Source organism: Narcine bancroftii, chromosome 12 (assembly GCF_036971445.1).
Source record: "Narcine bancroftii isolate sNarBan1 chromosome 12, sNarBan1.hap1, whole genome shotgun sequence".
Classification (NCBI taxonomy): domain Eukaryota; kingdom Metazoa; phylum Chordata; class Chondrichthyes; order Torpediniformes; family Narcinidae; genus Narcine; species Narcine bancroftii.
Genome location: NC_091480.1, coordinates 52,690,378 through 52,708,574, shown reverse-complemented (window position 1 = coordinate 52,708,574; position 18,197 = coordinate 52,690,378). Strand labels below are relative to the sequence as shown.

General features: G+C 39.8%; 1 protein-coding gene across 9 annotated transcripts in view; it reads left to right on the top strand.

Moving 5' to 3' along the window:
• The window catches only part of ikzf4 (IKAROS family zinc finger 4), a 145,858-nt gene that overhangs the window by 102,668 nt on the left and 24,993 nt on the right, over positions 1-18,197 (top strand). For 8 of the 9 annotated variants that reach the window (XM_069905502.1, XM_069905498.1, XM_069905497.1 and 5 more), the window contains 2 exons: positions 3,251-3,511; positions 5,661-5,828. In XM_069905502.1, the coding sequence (XP_069761603.1) occupies positions 3,251-3,511; positions 5,661-5,828 (429 nt within the window). The remainder of the gene's footprint in view (positions 1-3,250; positions 3,512-5,660; positions 5,829-18,197) is intronic. The other variant, XM_069905503.1, reaches the window with a different exon arrangement.

Sequence of the window (18,197 nt, the reverse complement as noted above, 5' to 3'; positions counted from 1 at the left end):
TGTAACTGATGTCATGTGAGCTTCAGTGCTTCTGTGACTGGGAAGGGATTATTAAACCAGTCATGATTCCAGCTCCGGACGCTCCTTTATATTGAGGGCAGATTGAGCTCAGCTGTAATATTTTTGTTCCCACCACCCCCCTCTTCTTTCCTCCTCCCTCTCCTTGAATCTTCTTTGAATGAAAACTTTGAATAAATAAGCTACTAACACTTGCGTCAAAGCTTTCAAATGAATAGACACCTGGGCAAGGTACTGCATCCGCAGTAAAACTGTATCCCAGCAAATGCACAAAAGGAGAAAATTGAAAAGACACAAATAGATAAAAAGAAACAGATGGAAAATATGACCTGCATTTTAAATGGCAGTTTGTTTTTGCTCGTTATTTTCGAGAGTTCCAGTTGGTTCTCAGCAGGCATTTACTACAGGACCAGAGTGGTCTGCTACCATGGCAAATCTACTGGTTGCCATGACAGTTTTTGAATTGGATATTTTAATACATAAAGTAGAAAGTCTTTGTTTTTTATTCAGACTAATTTTGCATTCGTAGAACCGAAAGGCTAGGGATTGTGGGAATCCTTCTGTGGGGAAGGTTTGTTGATTCTGTCAGTTTGGCTTATGACTCGAGCACAATGATGAATCGCATGGATGCATTTCATCTACACGATTGAATTTGTTCTAGTGCCTTTTTCTTTTAAACTGAATGCATTTGTGAATTTAATCCCTCAAGTTGAATTGGATAAACTCTTGCCCAGACAACTGGAAAGCAATGTGAACTCTTAAGAAACTGCATTTTTTTGTGTTTTTAGTTTCAAATTTACCTGTTATCTCATTGGCACTCAAGCTGCTTGAGTCTAATTATGAATCTTCATCGAATTTTAAGGAAAAATAAATGTCAAGTTGCAGGTAATGTTTTATTTTTAAAATCTGGGTTATTTTAAACTTGGCTTGTTTTTTTTTACTTTGTTAGAAAGCAGTAAGTTTAAGGAAGTCTTGTATTAAATTCTATTGTGGTCTTGATGCAGTGCTAATTGTGTCACGTGATTGGTCTTGAGATTGAACTGAATATGGTAGAAGCTGGGCTTCTGTCCAAAAAGTTGAATTTGAATCCCAGTCTCGACCAATCTAGTGCTCATCATGAGTGTTCCATAACAAGTAGTGGTAAAGAAATGGGAATGTTACTTTTCTCTAAATCTCAGCATTCTGACTAGTTTAGATAAAGGCTTCTGTCTGAACTGGCTAATCTGGCTGAAAGATGAGCTTTGGTAGGATCTCAAATGTAGAGGGAGGAGGTGGAGTTAAGTTATCCTGAACAGATTAATCTTTAATGGTATACTTATGAATTATCTCCCAAATGGTCTGTTTCTCTAATTTCACTCACCCATGGGTGAGTTGTTTGCTGCCAACTCCAGGATATGGCTTTTCACAAACCCTGAAAGTAAAAGAATTACTCTCCACCATCACCACCTGTTCTCCCTGAAATGATTTTCAGACATATTATCCATCTCTTGAGAGGTATAGGTCCACTTTACAAGCTATTCTTACAGAAATCGCCATGTGCACAAGTTACTTTAATGCAAATTTGGGACACTGTACAGGGATCATTTAAAAATTTTATTTGTTCTCAATACCTGTACCTGATGCAGACTAGAAAAAAAGGAGGAAACATTTCATTTCCCAGCCCTTTGACTGGAACAAATTACTTTTACTTTGACTGGAACAAAATGTACATTTTCAGCATAGTTTTGTTTATATAAAATAAACCATACATCTCAAATGCTGGATGGTAGCATGAAAATTGCAAGTTTTAAAAATGATTTCACTTGTTATATTTGCTCATTTGTGTGGATGAACAGAAGGACTTTGGGATCCAAAATCATACATCCCTCATGATCGCTGTGCAGGTTGATAGGACAGTTAAGAAGGCCTATGGGATGTTGGGCTTCATTAATAGGGGATTGAGTTCAAGAGTTGAAAGGTCATGATTGAACACTACAAATCTCTGGAAAGACTGGACGTAGAGTATTGTGTTTAGTTCTGGTCACCTCATTATAGGAAGAATGTGGAAGCTATGGAGAGGGTGCAGAGGAGATTTACCAAGATGTTACCTGGATTGGAAAACAAGTCTTATGATGCAAGGTTAGCAGAGCTGGGACTTTTCTCTTTGGAGTGCAGAAGGATGAGAGGAGACTTAATGGAGGTCTACAAGATTCTGAAAGGGTGGATGGACAGCCAGTGCTTTTTTTTTCCCTGGGCACACAAACACAAAGTGAAGGGAGGGAGGTTTAGGGGAGTTGTTAGGGGTAAGTGTTTTTACACAGAGAGTTGTGGATGCCTGGAATGCCTTGCCAGGGGATGGTGGTGGAGGCTGGAACAATAGGGGAATTTAAAAGACTTGTGGACAGGCACATGGATGGAAGAAAAATAGAGGGTTACAAGGTAGTACTTTTTTTCTGTTTGGCACAACATTGAGGGCTGAAGGGCTGTAATGTTCTATGTTCTATATCTATGTTTATTACTTTGGTTGTTGGGGAAAGTTTGTGCTCCATATTTACTGCCTTTTAGGAGGAGGCAGTGTTTACTAGTGAGCAGTTGGGAACAGGAGAAAACGGGGAAGTGAAGTTAAAGGACAGTTGCAGGAAGTTCCATTTTTTTTCTTGGTAATTTGTTCTTTATCTCAGCAAGCGATGACTTCCTTTCAAAATGTGTCTGTTGTAACTGTGTCACAATTTTTGCCTGGCATTTTCAACTTATTGCTCTCCTATTCTCTTGATGGTACTTGTTACTTCAGTCCAATTTTATCCATTTCCAAACTCTGTTCTTTGGATCTTTGATGTACTTAGTCCCATTTATTGCTTCATTTCCAGGTCTACTGTGCTATCATCAAAGTCAATAAAATATTGCAGTTACACAGTTCATTAAAATGGCTGTGCATTTGTGTTTTTATTTGTGTTCACTCTATGCTCTTAAGCTGAAGGACAACAGTGCTGTAGAATTAGATTTTCTTTTCTTCCCATATTTTCTGTGAGCAATCATCTGAGTGAGATTTAGCACGAGTCATCTATTGTGCCAGGTCCTCTCTTGCTTCAAACTTGCAAATAAATTTAACTAAAGATGCTCCAGGAGGGTGCTCAAATTATGGTTGCTGCACACTTGTTGCCACCTGGCCCATCTTGAACAACGCCTGTACCTGGTGTCTAGCTAGCCCTCTCATCTTATGGCTCCATCTGACATTTCTGATGTTCATTTGCAGCCAACTCCATCAAGGTTGAGATGTACAGCGATGAAGAGGCAGGGAAACCACTGGCACAGGAGGATGGCGCTAGTGATAAAGATGAAGCAGTCATTGCGGATGAGTCTTTGATGGAGCCGCTAAGATTCTGTGAGGGCACGGGGCAGGGACCTCATTCTCCTGGAGGGATTCGCCTTCCTAATGGAAAACTGAAGTGTGATCTATGCGGAATGGTCTGCATCGGACCGAATGTTCTTATGGTACATAAGAGGAGCCACACTGGTAAGTATACTTACACAAGTACGGAAATGGAGTGACGTGTAGTGGGGATTTAAAGTCTCTTGTCTCTGGTGGCAGTTGTTTGAACTTGCTGATGATTTATTTTCCCACGACCGTTTATTTCTGCCCCTCGGAACCTTTGCTTGTAGAAGCTGACAGATGAAAATTGTAGAGTTCACCCAGCTTGAGCATCTGAACCTGTTAAGGATATTAGAATTCAACTTGGATATATTTCCTTTGGGAAAACTTCCTGCAAATGTTCTTGGAGCATCTTTTTTTTGGTTCTTGCTGTTTGTACTTTTTCTTTCTTGGCCCAAATGAGGACTTCAGCAACATAACTGCAGCATGCAAAATGTAACTAGTTTAGGAGGAATTTGGTTTTGCAGTACACAACTACAAAGAGTTGGCACTCTATTCAATGATGGCTCATGTGGTTGGTTTGCATGGTGAATGGAAATAATTGCACTGCAACAGCAGGAATGGTTCTCTAGTTGAGGTGCATTGAGACAGAGCAAGTTTTATTGTGTGTCTGACCTATATTGCATCAGATCTGGGATTGCCAGATGCAAATTATTTTTTCTTAACAAAATCTCTTTCCCAGTATTGATGTCCCTCAGCGTGAGCACAAAAGTTTCTAGAAAAAAATGGAATTGTTTATTACCAGAATGTGATGTTCACAGAAGATGGCTAATGACATTTGTTTTCTATTCACTTTTAACTTGTGTATGGCAAGAAAGCTGAAAACAAAATGTTCAGTCCTTGGAGGGTTAGATTTTTTTTTCTTGATCATGTGGACAATTTCTCCCTTTTGTAACTGACTTGAAAAGGCTAGAATTGAGCATCTCTTAGATTTGTAATCATGAATTTTCAGTCAGTTTTGATGATACTAGTGTTCAAATGCTGAGTTGGTTCTTGTACTTTTTTACTGTGTTCCTTGTATATTTTTCAAGTGCTGTTGCATTAGCATTTTAAGAACCAGGTTACATTTGACAGCATGATCAACTATTCAACTTGACATTAACTTGAGTATGTAACTAATAATTTTGGTAATAGATAAGATGAAATAAGTTGTTAAAATGCAATTTCAATCATGTGATTTCTGCATCAACTAACTTTGCTTATGAGTAATCTGAAGGTTTGAATCCTTCTTGTATCTGGTCTTTCCTGAGGTTATTTGATTCATTGTCAGCCTGGCTTAGTTGTCAAAATTCTCACCTTGGATGGTTCTCAATTTGAACCGACTCCAACACCTCAGTACAAAATCGAGATTACAACACCAAGTGGATTGTCAGAAGTGCCATTCTTTGGGTGAGACTTCCTGTGATACTCTTCAGCATCACACTTGCACATTTTAAAGGTGATGCAAGTGGATGTTGAATTTAGTGGCACTATTTAATGACCAGCAAATTGTTGTTCCTCACTTCCTCCTTTCAACTGTATGTGGGAGCTTCACTATGCAAAAAAAAATGGCTGCTGCATTTGCACAAGTATCTGTTCTCCGAAGAAATTGATTGTAAATGCAGTATTGTGGAATGCCCTGAGACGTGATGTTATCTTGTGCCCCTTTCACACTGCCAACCCGCTAAATAAGCGTGTGAACGACCCATCTTGAAATACCGTGGACTGTTCACACTGGACCATGAAGTCCCAGGTCCATGAAATCCCAGGTCCATTAAATACTCACTATGCGGATCTCAGGGGGCCCCAACCTCCAGTGGTGACATTGGCCCATCACATTGGAGCCGAGTCTCGGCTCTGATACAACCTTCTGGATTGTATCAGTACCAGCTTGATTTGTCACCCAACCCTACCGGGTACAGAGCATTTACACTTGCAGGTGAACTGCTAAATTCTCGGTAGATTGACAGGTTCAACTCACGTTCAACTGGCCGTGTTAAAGGAGCTTTCAATAGACATTATTTATTTGTTTTCTATGGCCATGTATTCAGTTTGACATTCCATATTTCACATTTCCGACCATCAGCATTACATAACCTTGAATTCCAGAAAGTGGAAAATCCCTTGTTTTTGAGCATTATCGTAGTTCATCTCATTTGAATGCAGACATTTTGTGTTGAAAAGCTGCTGATGACATTTTTAACCTATTTCTCTGCTTCACCCTTTGACTTTTTGGCCTATCTTTCTTCCTCAGGTGAACGCCCCTTCCACTGCAACCAGTGTGGTGCCTCATTCACACAAAAAGGAAACCTCCTGCGTCACATCAAATTGCACTCTGGGGAGAAGCCTTTTAAATGTCCTTTCTGTAATTATGCCTGTCGGAGAAGAGATGCTCTCAGTGGACACCTCCGAACACATGCAGGTTAGTGGGCAGAATCCTGATCAGAGCATGAGAGCAGTGAACTTAATTTTGACCTCCTTGTACAACAGTTGTTCCAAAGATTGAAAGCAAGGTTGAGTAAATACCCCCTCAAAAACAATGAAACGTTGCTGAGGGTAAGGTATAAGAATTCAGGATATTCCAGCTTTCAATTTCTGTTCTCTGCCCGTGGCATACTGCAAAGATTTTGTTTTTTTTAAAAAAATCTATTTATCCAGGGCATGTTTCAGTTTCTAAAAATCTTCAAGAACATCTTGCTTTTAATCATTAATATTCCTGTTTGAGTCTCAAATAGGTAAGAACCATAGAACATCAGAATTGAAAACTGGATGGCCCATCTAGCCCTTTGAGCTGCCTTGTCACTTATCAAGACGATAGCTATGTTTCGAACACAGCTCAATTTTCCTACCTTGCAACTATATACCCTGATGCCTTAAGATTCCAAAAATCTATTGAGCCTACTGAAAACAAACTCAAGCACTTGGGTAGAGAATTCTAAAGATTCACAAACCACCCCTCTGAGTGAAGAATGCAGGTCTAAATGAGGTATCCCTTGCTCTAGTCACCCCACCCCACCCCAGCAAGTACCCATCTTGAAAGAATTATGTAAGTCTCAATGAGATGATTTCTCAGTCTTCTCAGCTTTACAAAATATTGCGCTAGTGAAGTCTATCCTTTCTATGAGCAATAGAACCAGTCTGATAAACCTTTATTGCAGTCTTCCTTTGGCAACTATATGCTTATTTTTAGCCAGAGACCAAGACTACATTGCTCCAGGTGTTCTCTTGCCAAGGTCATTTATAATTTTGCTACAACATCTTCTGTATTCAATTCCTCTTATAATAATTGTCTGCACAATATTTGTCTTCCTAATCATTTGCTGTATGTATCTACATGTTTGTTTGTTTTTTGTTATGAATGTTTCCTGATCTGTCACCATCACAAACAGTAATGAGGAAGCATACAGGAGGGAGATAGATCAGCTCGTTGAATGGTGTAGCGACAACAACCTTGTGCTCATTGTCAGCAAAACAAAGGAGATGATTGTGGACTTCAGGAGGAAGTCAGGGGAACACGACCCAGTCTTCAACAAGGGCTCAGTAGTGGAGAGGGTCGAGAACATAAAATTCCTGGGTGTCAACATCTCTGAGGAACTGTCCTAGAGCCTTGATATTGATGCAATCACAAGAAGGCTCACCAGCGGCTATACTTCGTGAGGTGTTTGAGGAGATTCAATATATCACTGAAGACTCTCGTAAACTTGTACAGATGTACCGTGGAGAGCATGCTGGCTGTTTGCATCACTGCCTGGAATGAAGGCACCAACTCTCAGGACAAGAATAAACTCCAGAGTTTTGTTAACTCGGCCTGCAACATCATGAGCACCAGTCTTCACTCCATCGAGGATATCTACGGGAGGTGGTGTCTTATAAAAGCAACCTCTATCCTCAAAGACCATCCACTACCCAGGCCACGCCCCCTTCACTTCTACCATCTGGAAGGAGGTACAGGAGCCTAAAGACGAGCACTCAGCGGCACAAGGACAGCTTCCACCCTGCTGCCATCAGATTCCTGAATGATCAATGAACTAAAGATGTTGCCTTAATCTTTGAGCACTATTATTTTTATTTTTTTAATTTATAGTAATCTTGTAAGATGGTTATAATATAAATGTTTGCATTATGATTGATGCCGCAGAACACCAAATTTCATGATTCTGATTAATAAAAAAAATTCTTTGCTTTTCTGCTTTGTGTATCAAAGTAGACTACCTCATTATATAACATCTGCTATATTCTCATCCATAAACATGGGTTCTTTACATCCCCTTGAGGCCTCTTTACATTCTTATCTCTCTAATTTTGTATCGTACAGAGACATTTGAGGTTTACACAAAAATGCTGGATAAACTCAGCAAGTCACGCAGCGCTTTTTCTGTAGCAAAGGTAAAGATACATTGCCAATGTTTCAGGTCTGAGTGTGGCGGATTATGTTATATTTTATATTGTATATAGATATGTTTTAAAAGGAGATAAATTGTGGCAGGTTTTTTTTAGTGTAGGTCACATACAAACACTTCAAAACAGATCTCATTTAAAATGCCAGAGCTCTGCTCAAGCCAGACAGCCTTTGAAAAAACTTTGAAGAATGCCTATAAGGACTTGACAAGTTGGTGTTAATTGAACATGCTGTGGAGTAATGGATTATTGTTTTGGAAAGCAACAGATGAACAAACTCAGAAGATTGGGTCTAGTGCCGCAGTCTGAATGCAATTTGTTGTTCTAAGAGGGTCATGTGGTATTCTCTGAGTAAGTGAGTGAGAGAGAGAGAATTCAGTTCTAAAGTTCAGCAGCAGCAGCTGGGACTGGAACAGAACAAGCTGGCAAGCTTGTGGAAAACCCCATTTGGAAGACGGATTGTGAGTTCTTACTTCAGCCTAATCAAAGCCCTGTGGTCCATACAAGAGGAGAGGACTGGCTGCATAATGAAAGACCTGAAAGAAAGAGGTTATCATCTGGAAACCCTGATGGGGAAAGTTTCTTCGGCAAGACACTGAAGTAGCTGATCGGAAGGAATCCATTTGTGTGTGTCCTGGAACAACACATCCCTCTCTGGAAACTGACAAGAACCCCATTTACCTTTTAAGCACCAAAGCCTGGTGAAATTCATAAATGTTAAATTCTGTCCACAGAATTGCCTGCAACCAGTGAACTTGGAGGACTGAGAAGTGAGATTGGACTCTGAATCAAAGAACTTTTCTAAACTTACACATACATTACATATACGTGTGCTTAGAATTAGAAGGGGGTTAAGTTAAGTCAAAAATGATAAGTTAAAGTGTGATTCTGTTTTCATGTTTAAAGATAATTGAAAACAACTTTTGTTTAAGTAACCATTTGTCTTGGCGATTATCTTGCTGCTGGGTTTTGGGGTCCTCTGGGCCCATAACACTGAGCCCTTCATCAAGGTAGGTGCAAGAAGCAGACAGGAGCCTGAATAAAATGGTGGGATCAGGGGAGGGGGAGGAGCACAGTCCCACAGGCAGAAGGTCATAGGTGGATATGAATGGGAGGGCACAAGAGTAAAAATCTGCGAAGTGATAGCTCTCTGAATGGAGAGGGAAGGGGATGGAGAATTGGAGGAAAGTAGGTGGGCGGATAGAGAAGAGAGGGAGACGGGGGAGTGACCTTACAGAAACCATTGGCTGATGTTGATGCCATTCGGTTGGAGAGTGCCCAGCTGGAATATTAGGTGTTGTTCCTCGAATTTGCGAGTGGCTTTAGTTTGACAGTAATTGAGGCCATGGACAGACATGTCAGCACAGGAATGGACTGCAGAATTGAAATAACTGCCCACTGGGAGATCAGACAGGGTGAAGGTTGTTAACAAATCAGTCTCCCAGGCTGTGTCCAGTCTCTCCGATGAAGAGAAGTGCGAACACTGGATGCAGTATATGACCCCTTCAAATTTATGTGAATTGTTGCTTTACTTGGAAGGACTGTCTGGGGCCCTGAATGTGGGCGCAAGTGTAGTAGTTCCTGTGGTGACATGGGTATTACCAAGGTGGCAATTAGTGGGAAGAGATGAGCGGTCCCTACCAAAGGTGGAGAGGGAAAGATGTGGTGGATGCGGTGGCTGGTGAAATGGTAGGTAAGGACAACTTGTCCTTGTGGCATCTAGGGGCCGAGGGGACCAGGGCTGATGTGCAGAAATGGAGGAGATGTGGGTTTTAGTTTTAGAGACACTTGAGGCTTCCTTGGATGTGTGTACTAACAGGTCAGGTTGTACATTGATGTTTGAAAGTGAAGCTCAGACATGTTTTTGACCATACCCACGCAACAATTGTCAACTGCAAATGTTAATTTTAAGATAGAATTTGGTAGTTGTCTAATCTTGCAGGGGACATGTTTAAATAATTTGCAATGCTTGCAGGACAGAAGATGGGATGTATTAGTTGTGTACTACAAGGTGATTGGCAAAGTTGGATCTTGATTTGAACATAAAACTCACGTGAAGGTATAAGTAAGTTCCATGCCTGGTCCTTCACATCGAGTCGAAGATAAGCTTAATAAGCATGGCAAACACACTTGATGGCACATTGATGTACTCCTTGCAAAAGGGATTTATTAAATATCCTGAGAAGAAACAGAAGGCATGATTTCAAGGCTAAGAGGATACGCAGTTGGAGAATTAACAGATGGAAAATTGATAGATGGAGCACAATGGTACAAAGAGCATGAAAATATGTTCATGGAATGTAGCCAGCTACAATCAAGGATGCAGATTGTACTGTGGCTTTGATAACACAGAGGTTTGTGAGATTGCTGTTGACTATCTGGGAAAAATTATTTTTCTTTATCTCTGGTTTCCCTTTTCTTCTGGAATTACTGAAATAGAATAGGATTCCTAAGAATACAGATCAACTGATGGTCTGCTGAACAGCATGGTGCATTCTGTCCCAATTTTTTTTTACCCTAACTGCTGTCATTCAGTTTAGATCAACGTGTACATTTTTTTAAAAGCAAGGAAACTAAACTAAGCACATTCTAGTTGGAATCTTTTTACAAAGTTTTATGACATAAATATGTGCTCTGGTACTAACTCAAATGATTTGTGCCAGTCATTTCTGATATGCAGCACTGACATAGTGTATTTTCATTCTTGTCAGTTGTTTAGATGCCATTTTTTCTGTAAAAACAGATGAAAAAAATCCCCTAAATTTAAAAGTAATCATAATGTGTTACGTTGTACAGGGTGGCAGTTCAGAAGGTAAAATCAGCTGGGTTACAAATCCATGCTTTTACAAAAAGGTAGCCTTTAACACAAGGGCTGTCGTGATCTTGAATACTGTGGGTGGGAAGTGATAATAGTGGAATAGAGGATGACGGAAACCCAAATATTTTAGAAAAGGTGAACACAACGCTGATGAAAAATTTTCTTTGAATTGAGCTCTGCGGAACCTCTACTGCCTCTAGAACTGAAATGTTCCTTCTTTTACATTACAACAGAACTTGGTTTGATTACATGGTGCCTTTCGTGACCATGACATCCTGAAGCACTTCATAGCTAACTGAGTACCTGTGGCAAATGATCAATGAATCTTGCAAGCATTTGCTTTTCATGTTACTTTATTTCAGTTCATTAAATTGTTTGCTCATTATATTCCTTTTATGTATGTATTAATTTAGTACAGTAACTATAAGTGGGGAGTCTGTGGACAATTCTTCTTTGCTAACTTCCAGAAACTTGTGTGCATTTACTCCTTTGTGTACAGGCCAAGCTAGGTATATAATTATGTTGCAGGTATTAAATATTCTTAACAGAAGATGTAAGAAATCAGTGCATGATAAACTTTTATGTACCATTTTTTGTAAATTATTTTCCCCAAGAAAATAGAAACTTATTCTTTCCAGTGTTCTTAACTACTGAAAATGAGCTGATGATTGCAGTGTAACAGGAGTTGAGATTGTAATAATGTTTGTAAATTGTAAACAAAAGGATATTTAAAAAATTATATGCTGTTAATAACCAATCCCATGTTCATTTGTTCATTTGGCCTTGAATTTAGTTAGAGCCTTTGAACAATATCCATTCCTGTTAATGTGAGCATTTGATTTTGTGCATCTGGAATTAGATGACTATCAGCCACGCAAACCTGTATTTTACAACTTATTGGCCTGACAGTAAAGATCTTGAAATATATTCCTTTTCTTAGTTATATTGCTGACCAACAGAGCTACAATATAAATCTGTGTAACTCCATCGTAATGAATGGTAACAGTAAATGAAGAACATTTGTAATTATTTTGAAGGAAGGATGCTTGTTCAGATTGTTAGTTTGACAGGTAAGCTTGTACTGGATCTGTCTTCTCCCATTGAAATAAATGGAAGTCTTGTGACTACGATCTTCAAAGCTATTGTGAGAAGGCTAACATGTCCATAAAGCCTCCCTTACTGATGGCTCCCACACATTCATTCACCTTGTGCCATTTTGCCAGATCCAGCATGAAAGCATTGCCAAATGTGTTTCCTCCCCTTTCGGAATTCCAAAGGGACCATTCCTTCCCCAGCACACTTGGCAGCTGTATTGGCCACCCTCAATGTCCACTGCAATTCCCGCAGCATCCTCTGTGCACGTCAGGAGGTCATTTTTCAAACAAAAGGGAAAATAATTCAAACTAATTTATTAACCTTTACTCTGGCCTAATATTATTTAAAATGACACAGCTAAGGTTTAAACATAATGCACAATCAAGATAACATAGAATTGGGTACACTATGTTAAATATAACCATCTGGGCAGAAGATCGAATTGAAGTATCTTAGGTCATGCTTCCATTATCCTGTATCCCAAAGAGTTCTTTTGAGATGAAAATACAGAGCACTTTACTGCTCATGCTGTTGTACCCTATTATATTATGAAACAAAGGGAAGGTTGACTGATTACTTGATGGAATACTCTTCAGTCAACAAATGAAAATCTGAAACATCTACAGATTCTAGAAACAATGCTGGTTAAAAATAAATGAAAGACTTTTGTAGGTTACGTTAAGTGAAATACCACAAAGTAGTTTGCTATTTAAAAAAAAATGAAGTGTGACTGAGCAAGACCTAATGGACCTTGCAAAATGTAAAAATGTTGGTCTGGACTCTCCCCTTTCTTTTCTTCCCCCCTTTTCTCTCGGTCTTTATTGAGACACCTGCCTGCTTTTTATTCAACCCTTGAATAAGAGGATCAAGCCCGAAATGTCAATAATGTATTTTTACCTCCTATGGACGTTGCAAGTCTGGCTGAGTTCCTCCAGCATTTCTCCAGTGTGTTTTGACATTTTTAAACTGTTTCAAGCCAATGTGGTAGGAAGGATGGAATGGATGAAATCAATGTTTCAAGTAATAACACAACATGAAAATGAAAGAGTGGATTGCACTCTCTACATGTCAAATGAGCATTTTATTTCTATGGCTAATGTATAAAGCAGTTTTACCCTCTGGGGAAGTAATACTTGTAAATGGACCTTTGAGCTTGTTTCATTGTTGTTCTATCTTAATCTAAATTTGTCACAATACTGTAGTATTATATTTTGAAGGTATACTTTTTTAATTGCTGTTTGTCTTTTTCAGTGAAAGTCATCAAGGATAAATTTATACCATATGCATCTTTTGAATGACATTTGGTGCAAATTTTTGGGATTCTCTGCCTCACAGAGCTCTGGGTCATTTAATGTATTCCAACACACACTAAGATACTTAGTAATCTAGAATTATTGGAATCTGGCAATAAAATGGAGTTGATCTTATTGAATAGCAGAAGAGATTTGAGAGGATGCACAAAATACTTGTGTTTATTTATGGATAAACTGCTTCATCTCTTTGTACAACAAAGTATAATTTTGTTACATTCCTGTTGCACAATGTATTGTTGATTAATTGGGTCTTCCCTTTGGACTCCAGCCATTTTTAACCTTTCACTATATATACTCGAGACTACAGTATGAACACCAGTACCAACCAGCTGGTGGTTGGATATATATAAAACCAGTCCCAGAAAATGGGGACACAGAGTCCACAGGGTTAAAAAGGAAAGTGCTTGACCTACACAAAGCCTCTTTCTAGAGTACTGGCTAATAACAAGAGTGTCTGTCCAACAACTCCAAAGCATGGTCAATAGCATCCTTTGGACAGGGATTTTATAAAAATCCAGTTATTTGACAACGTGTTGTTTGTTAAGTGAGTAAACTGTAATAGTGAATGAGTTTATAGACCTCTCGAGACAGGATAATAAATAATGCAAAGTAATTTCCAGTGCCTGCTCTCAAGCTATTGGTAAACATCAGTCAGACAGTGTTCAGATCTTGTCTGAACTGGCTGACTCTTTTCATTTGAACTGCTTGTCCATCAGATGGGATCTTTCTCCTGTCATTTGAGTTAGTCAAATGCACATTGCAATGGTGTAGGGAAGTCTCTAATACAATCCCCTATTGATGTCAAAATTTCAAATAAATTATTTTCTACTTGTGTATCATTCACAAACTATTAAAAATATGACTCATCAGTATAACCAGTCATCTTCAAACAATTTTATCTTAATAATGGCACTCCTGTGGATTTTTTTATTGTCATGTAATGAAATAGAAAATGTAATATTACACAAAAATTCCTTTACTTTTCCATAATGCATACGAAGATTTGCCATGAGCATTGCCCCGGTACCCCTTACAGTAAGAGAAAGAGAAGCAAAAGAGAGTCCCTTCAGACTCCCAGTGTCTGTGGATTTGCTTCCCGCAGTCTCTGAGGCCGCATAGATTCCTGTTCTCCCTGAGCTCCAGATCCAAGTTTCTGACACGATCAGGAAGCCTTCAACACCCAAGGCCCTTCGAGAGCCTTTCTTGCTCTCAGCATTCTCTTGCATCCCGGTTCTGATACATTGTTCCCATGAGCTGGTCTCTAGCACCCTGTGCTGGTCCTTCAGCTGCTTGAGCCCTTTGTTGATCAGCTGCCATGGTTACTGTCCTGTAGGATCATCTCCTTCTCAACCGGCGGGGGGGGGGGGGGGGGGTGTTTCTCCCCGTTTGCCCTGCACCAGTCCGCTGCTCACCCAAAGTCTGCAACCCCACCAGACTGCTGGCAGCATAGGTGCCGCCATCTTGGGCACAGGCCACACGGGTACAGCCATCTTGGGCACAGGCCACACAGGTATAGCCATCTTGGGCACAGGCCACACAGGTACAGGATTTTAAATGGAAACAGCATTGGCTCCTTTAATAGATTGTTTGAAGCCTGTACAAGAGCAATTGGACCAGGCAGTTGGACCCTGCAGAGGAGCATTGCGTCTCTCTTTACCCCACCCCCCCCTCCACCCCAGCTCTTTGGGTCTGCATCTCCGGTGCTGTATGAGCTTGGTGTGTTAAAAGATGGCATGGTGTATGAAAAAATTAACTTGTTTTATTGGTCATTTTGGACAATAGTTAAACCTTGTGGTTATTTGTGTGGAAATCAAATCAGTTGCTTTGGTTCCTATTCAATGTTATTTGCTAAATGTAATTATTTTGGTCTATTTTTTCAAGAGATCAGGAGAGTTGAGGCAGGTGATGCTGGCCACTGGAGGACATTTGCAGGAATTACACATGATAGAGGACTTGTTGATTGGTAATCCGGAAGTTGTTCCTAGTGTTTTGATGACTGGTGAATTAGATGTGGGAGCACTAATGATGCTGTTAAACCAGTGAAAAAAAATTGCAACTTGTTCAAGTACACTGGAAGAAGTTGTGAGATGTGAAGAAGCAGAGTAGGAGATACCAGGGTTTGTTAAAAGTGAGAAAGATATGTTAAGTGCTGGCAATTCTGGTGTTGATCTCTGTCATGTGGGTGAAGGGCTGTCAAATGTGGATACCTGTTCAGGATAGTAGGGGAAATGGATTCTTGTTCTTTGGCTGTGAAAGCTATGTGTGAACATTGATGGTACATGATTACCAAAAGTATTCTCATGAGTGGTTGGAAAAGATTGGACAATACATTGTGGTCGATGAATGGAACTGTCAACTGTCAAGGTAAGACCAAGACAGAGAAGTTCTGGCCCTGATAAGGGGGAAAGGTATTTAAGTTTCTTGATGTGTGACTTGGGGAACCACAAGCATGGTCCTTGAAAATGTACATATTGGTGGCAGCAAGGTTTCTAAATGCACTAAAATCACTTGAATTTACTGTATTACTTTTCTGTATTTACTTTAATGCACAACCATGAAATTACATTTTGTTTCCTTTGCTGAGAGCATAAACCGAGGCCTAGCTAGAGAAAGAGTTTCCTAGTTTCCAACTTCATTGGAGAATAATCTTTAGATTATGAACGGATCTTCAAAATTCTGATCTGATTGGACTTCAAAAAAAAGCAACTAATATTAGAGAAAAATGAGCTATCATGCACATTAAAGGTAAAAAGGTAAAGGTTCCATTATTGTCACGTAATACATTTAGAATGTAGGATACATGAAGTTCTTTAACTTTTGTCTACCATGAGGCAGACAGAGACTCACCACTTGTCCAGCACCCCTCACAGAAACTTACACCACCTGGTGTTCCCAGGCTGTCTCCCCTCCCAGTACTGACCAATCCTGTGTCTGCTTAGCTTCTGAGATCAGACAATCCCAGGCATATTCAGGCTATTAGGTGAAACTATGTGACTTCAAAGTTATCCCATCCTCAAAGTATTTGGTTAAGGTTAAACCTTAAAGATGAATGACAACCAATTTTAAAATTGCATTCCAAGTTTCTTCAGAGATTAAAAGCTGAAGATCCTGTTCCCACGCTTTTTAAAAGTTATTTCAAGAAGCCTCTCTTATTCTCAACAACATGCCATAATGTTAGATATTGAACTATTATAAATAGGTTGTAAATTAAAAATTACATCTATTAAGTTCTAATCAGTGCTCATAGGGTATGTAATTGATATCACAAAAAAATCTCTAATCTGTAAATAACAAAAAAAAGAGTATTTGTTCAAAAGAAGCAAGACTTCCTTGCCAAGCAGCTTCGTTTTTGGTAGTGGGTTTAGATCTTTTTTAATAATGAAATAATAAAATATTACTGTAATATAATTTGTTTAATTGAAAATGTGGCTACCTTGGATGAACTGGTATGATCTAAGGGTAATGTACTATTTTTAAAAAACTTTTAACATGTTTTCTTGTATACTCTATTTTTCAATGTGGAACCTCAATTTCAATAAAAATCTTTGGCTTGGCTTCGCGGACGAAGATTTATGGAGGGGGTAAAAAGTCCACGTCAGCTGCAGGCTCGTTTGTGGCATTGAAAAGAAAAAGATGTTAGTGGAGTTAGTGGAGTTGTTCAAGTGAACCGGTACGGACTTGAAGGGCCGACATGGCCTGTTTCCGTGCTGTAAATGGTTATATGGTTAATATGGTGGTATAAATCTGGATCTAATCCTGAGGAAACTGACCTCAAATATTTTCAAACCTATCTAACTATCAGTAGCTGGTACTGATCTAGCCATAAGAATTTAAGATGCACCAGAGCAGAGGAGCTCGGGTATGCCCAACAGTGAGAGATCACCCAGTTTGCTGGCGATTATTTATTCCTCAACTGTCACTGAAACAGATAATGTGACAGTCATCTCATTCTTAATTGTTGGTCCTTGCCCTGTGCAAATTGGCTGCAAAGTGCTTTGGGATGGTAGGTTTCTAAAAGCTGCTTTGTTAATGCATCCTTTTTTTAAAGTAATTATTGCATCCCACAATTTTCTATTTAATTTGCCATTTTGGTATGAGTTGCTGCTTTTACTGGCCAGAGAGGTTAATGTCAATATGCTCAGAAAAAAACCAAAATGTAATCAATGATAAATGTTGATGATCCATATACAAGAATTCACAAGTGAGGAAGAGTTGACCAGTCCAATGGGTTCAAGGAGAAATGTATTTGGTGTCAGTGTTAGGATTGCTGCCTATGCCAAGCGCAAGAAAAGTTGCAGGACGTTGTGGCTGAAGAGTTGATGCAAGGGGCAGGGGTTCAGATTTGTGGATCTTTGGGATCTCTTCTGGAGAAGGTCTGACCTGTACAAAAAGGACGGGCTGAACCTGAACTGGAGGGGTACCAATATCCTGGTGGGCAGGTTTGCTAGAGCTGTTGGGGAGGGTTTAAACTAATTTGGCAGGGGGGTGGGCATCAGAATGTGAGGCCAGAGATTAGGGTAGAAGGACACAAGTATGATGCTGTGTGCTCTGAGTTGGTGAGAAAGGACAGGCAGGGGACAAAACATAAAGGTAGCCACTTAGAGGGGTTGAAATGTGTCTATTTCAACGCTAGGCATATCAGGAATATAGGGAATGAACTTAGAGCTTGGATCAGTACATGGAACTACAATGATGTGGCCATTACTGAAACATGGCAGGAGGAAGGTACCTGAGTTAAGGTGTTTTTAAAATAATAGGATGGGAGGTAGAAAGGGCGGGGGTGGGGGTGAGGAAAGAGCATTACTGGTCAGGGTTAGTATTACGGCTATAGAAAGGGAGGACACTGCAGAGGGAGTGTCCACTGAGACAGTGTAGGTGGAAGTCAGAAATAGGAAGGGAGCTATCAGTTGGCTGGGAGTTGGCTAGATGGCCCAAATAGACCTCGGGACCCTGAGGAGCAGATAAGCAGTCAGATTTTGGAATGGTGCAGGAAATATAGGGTTGTATTTATGGGTGATTTAAAATTCTCTAATACAAGAATTCACAAGTGAGGAAGAGTTGACCTACTGACTGAAAGAGGGATAGATGGGACTGAATTTGTCAGGTGTTTACAAGAAGGATTCCTGACACAGTATGTGGAGAGGCCGTACTAGATCTGATTCTGGGG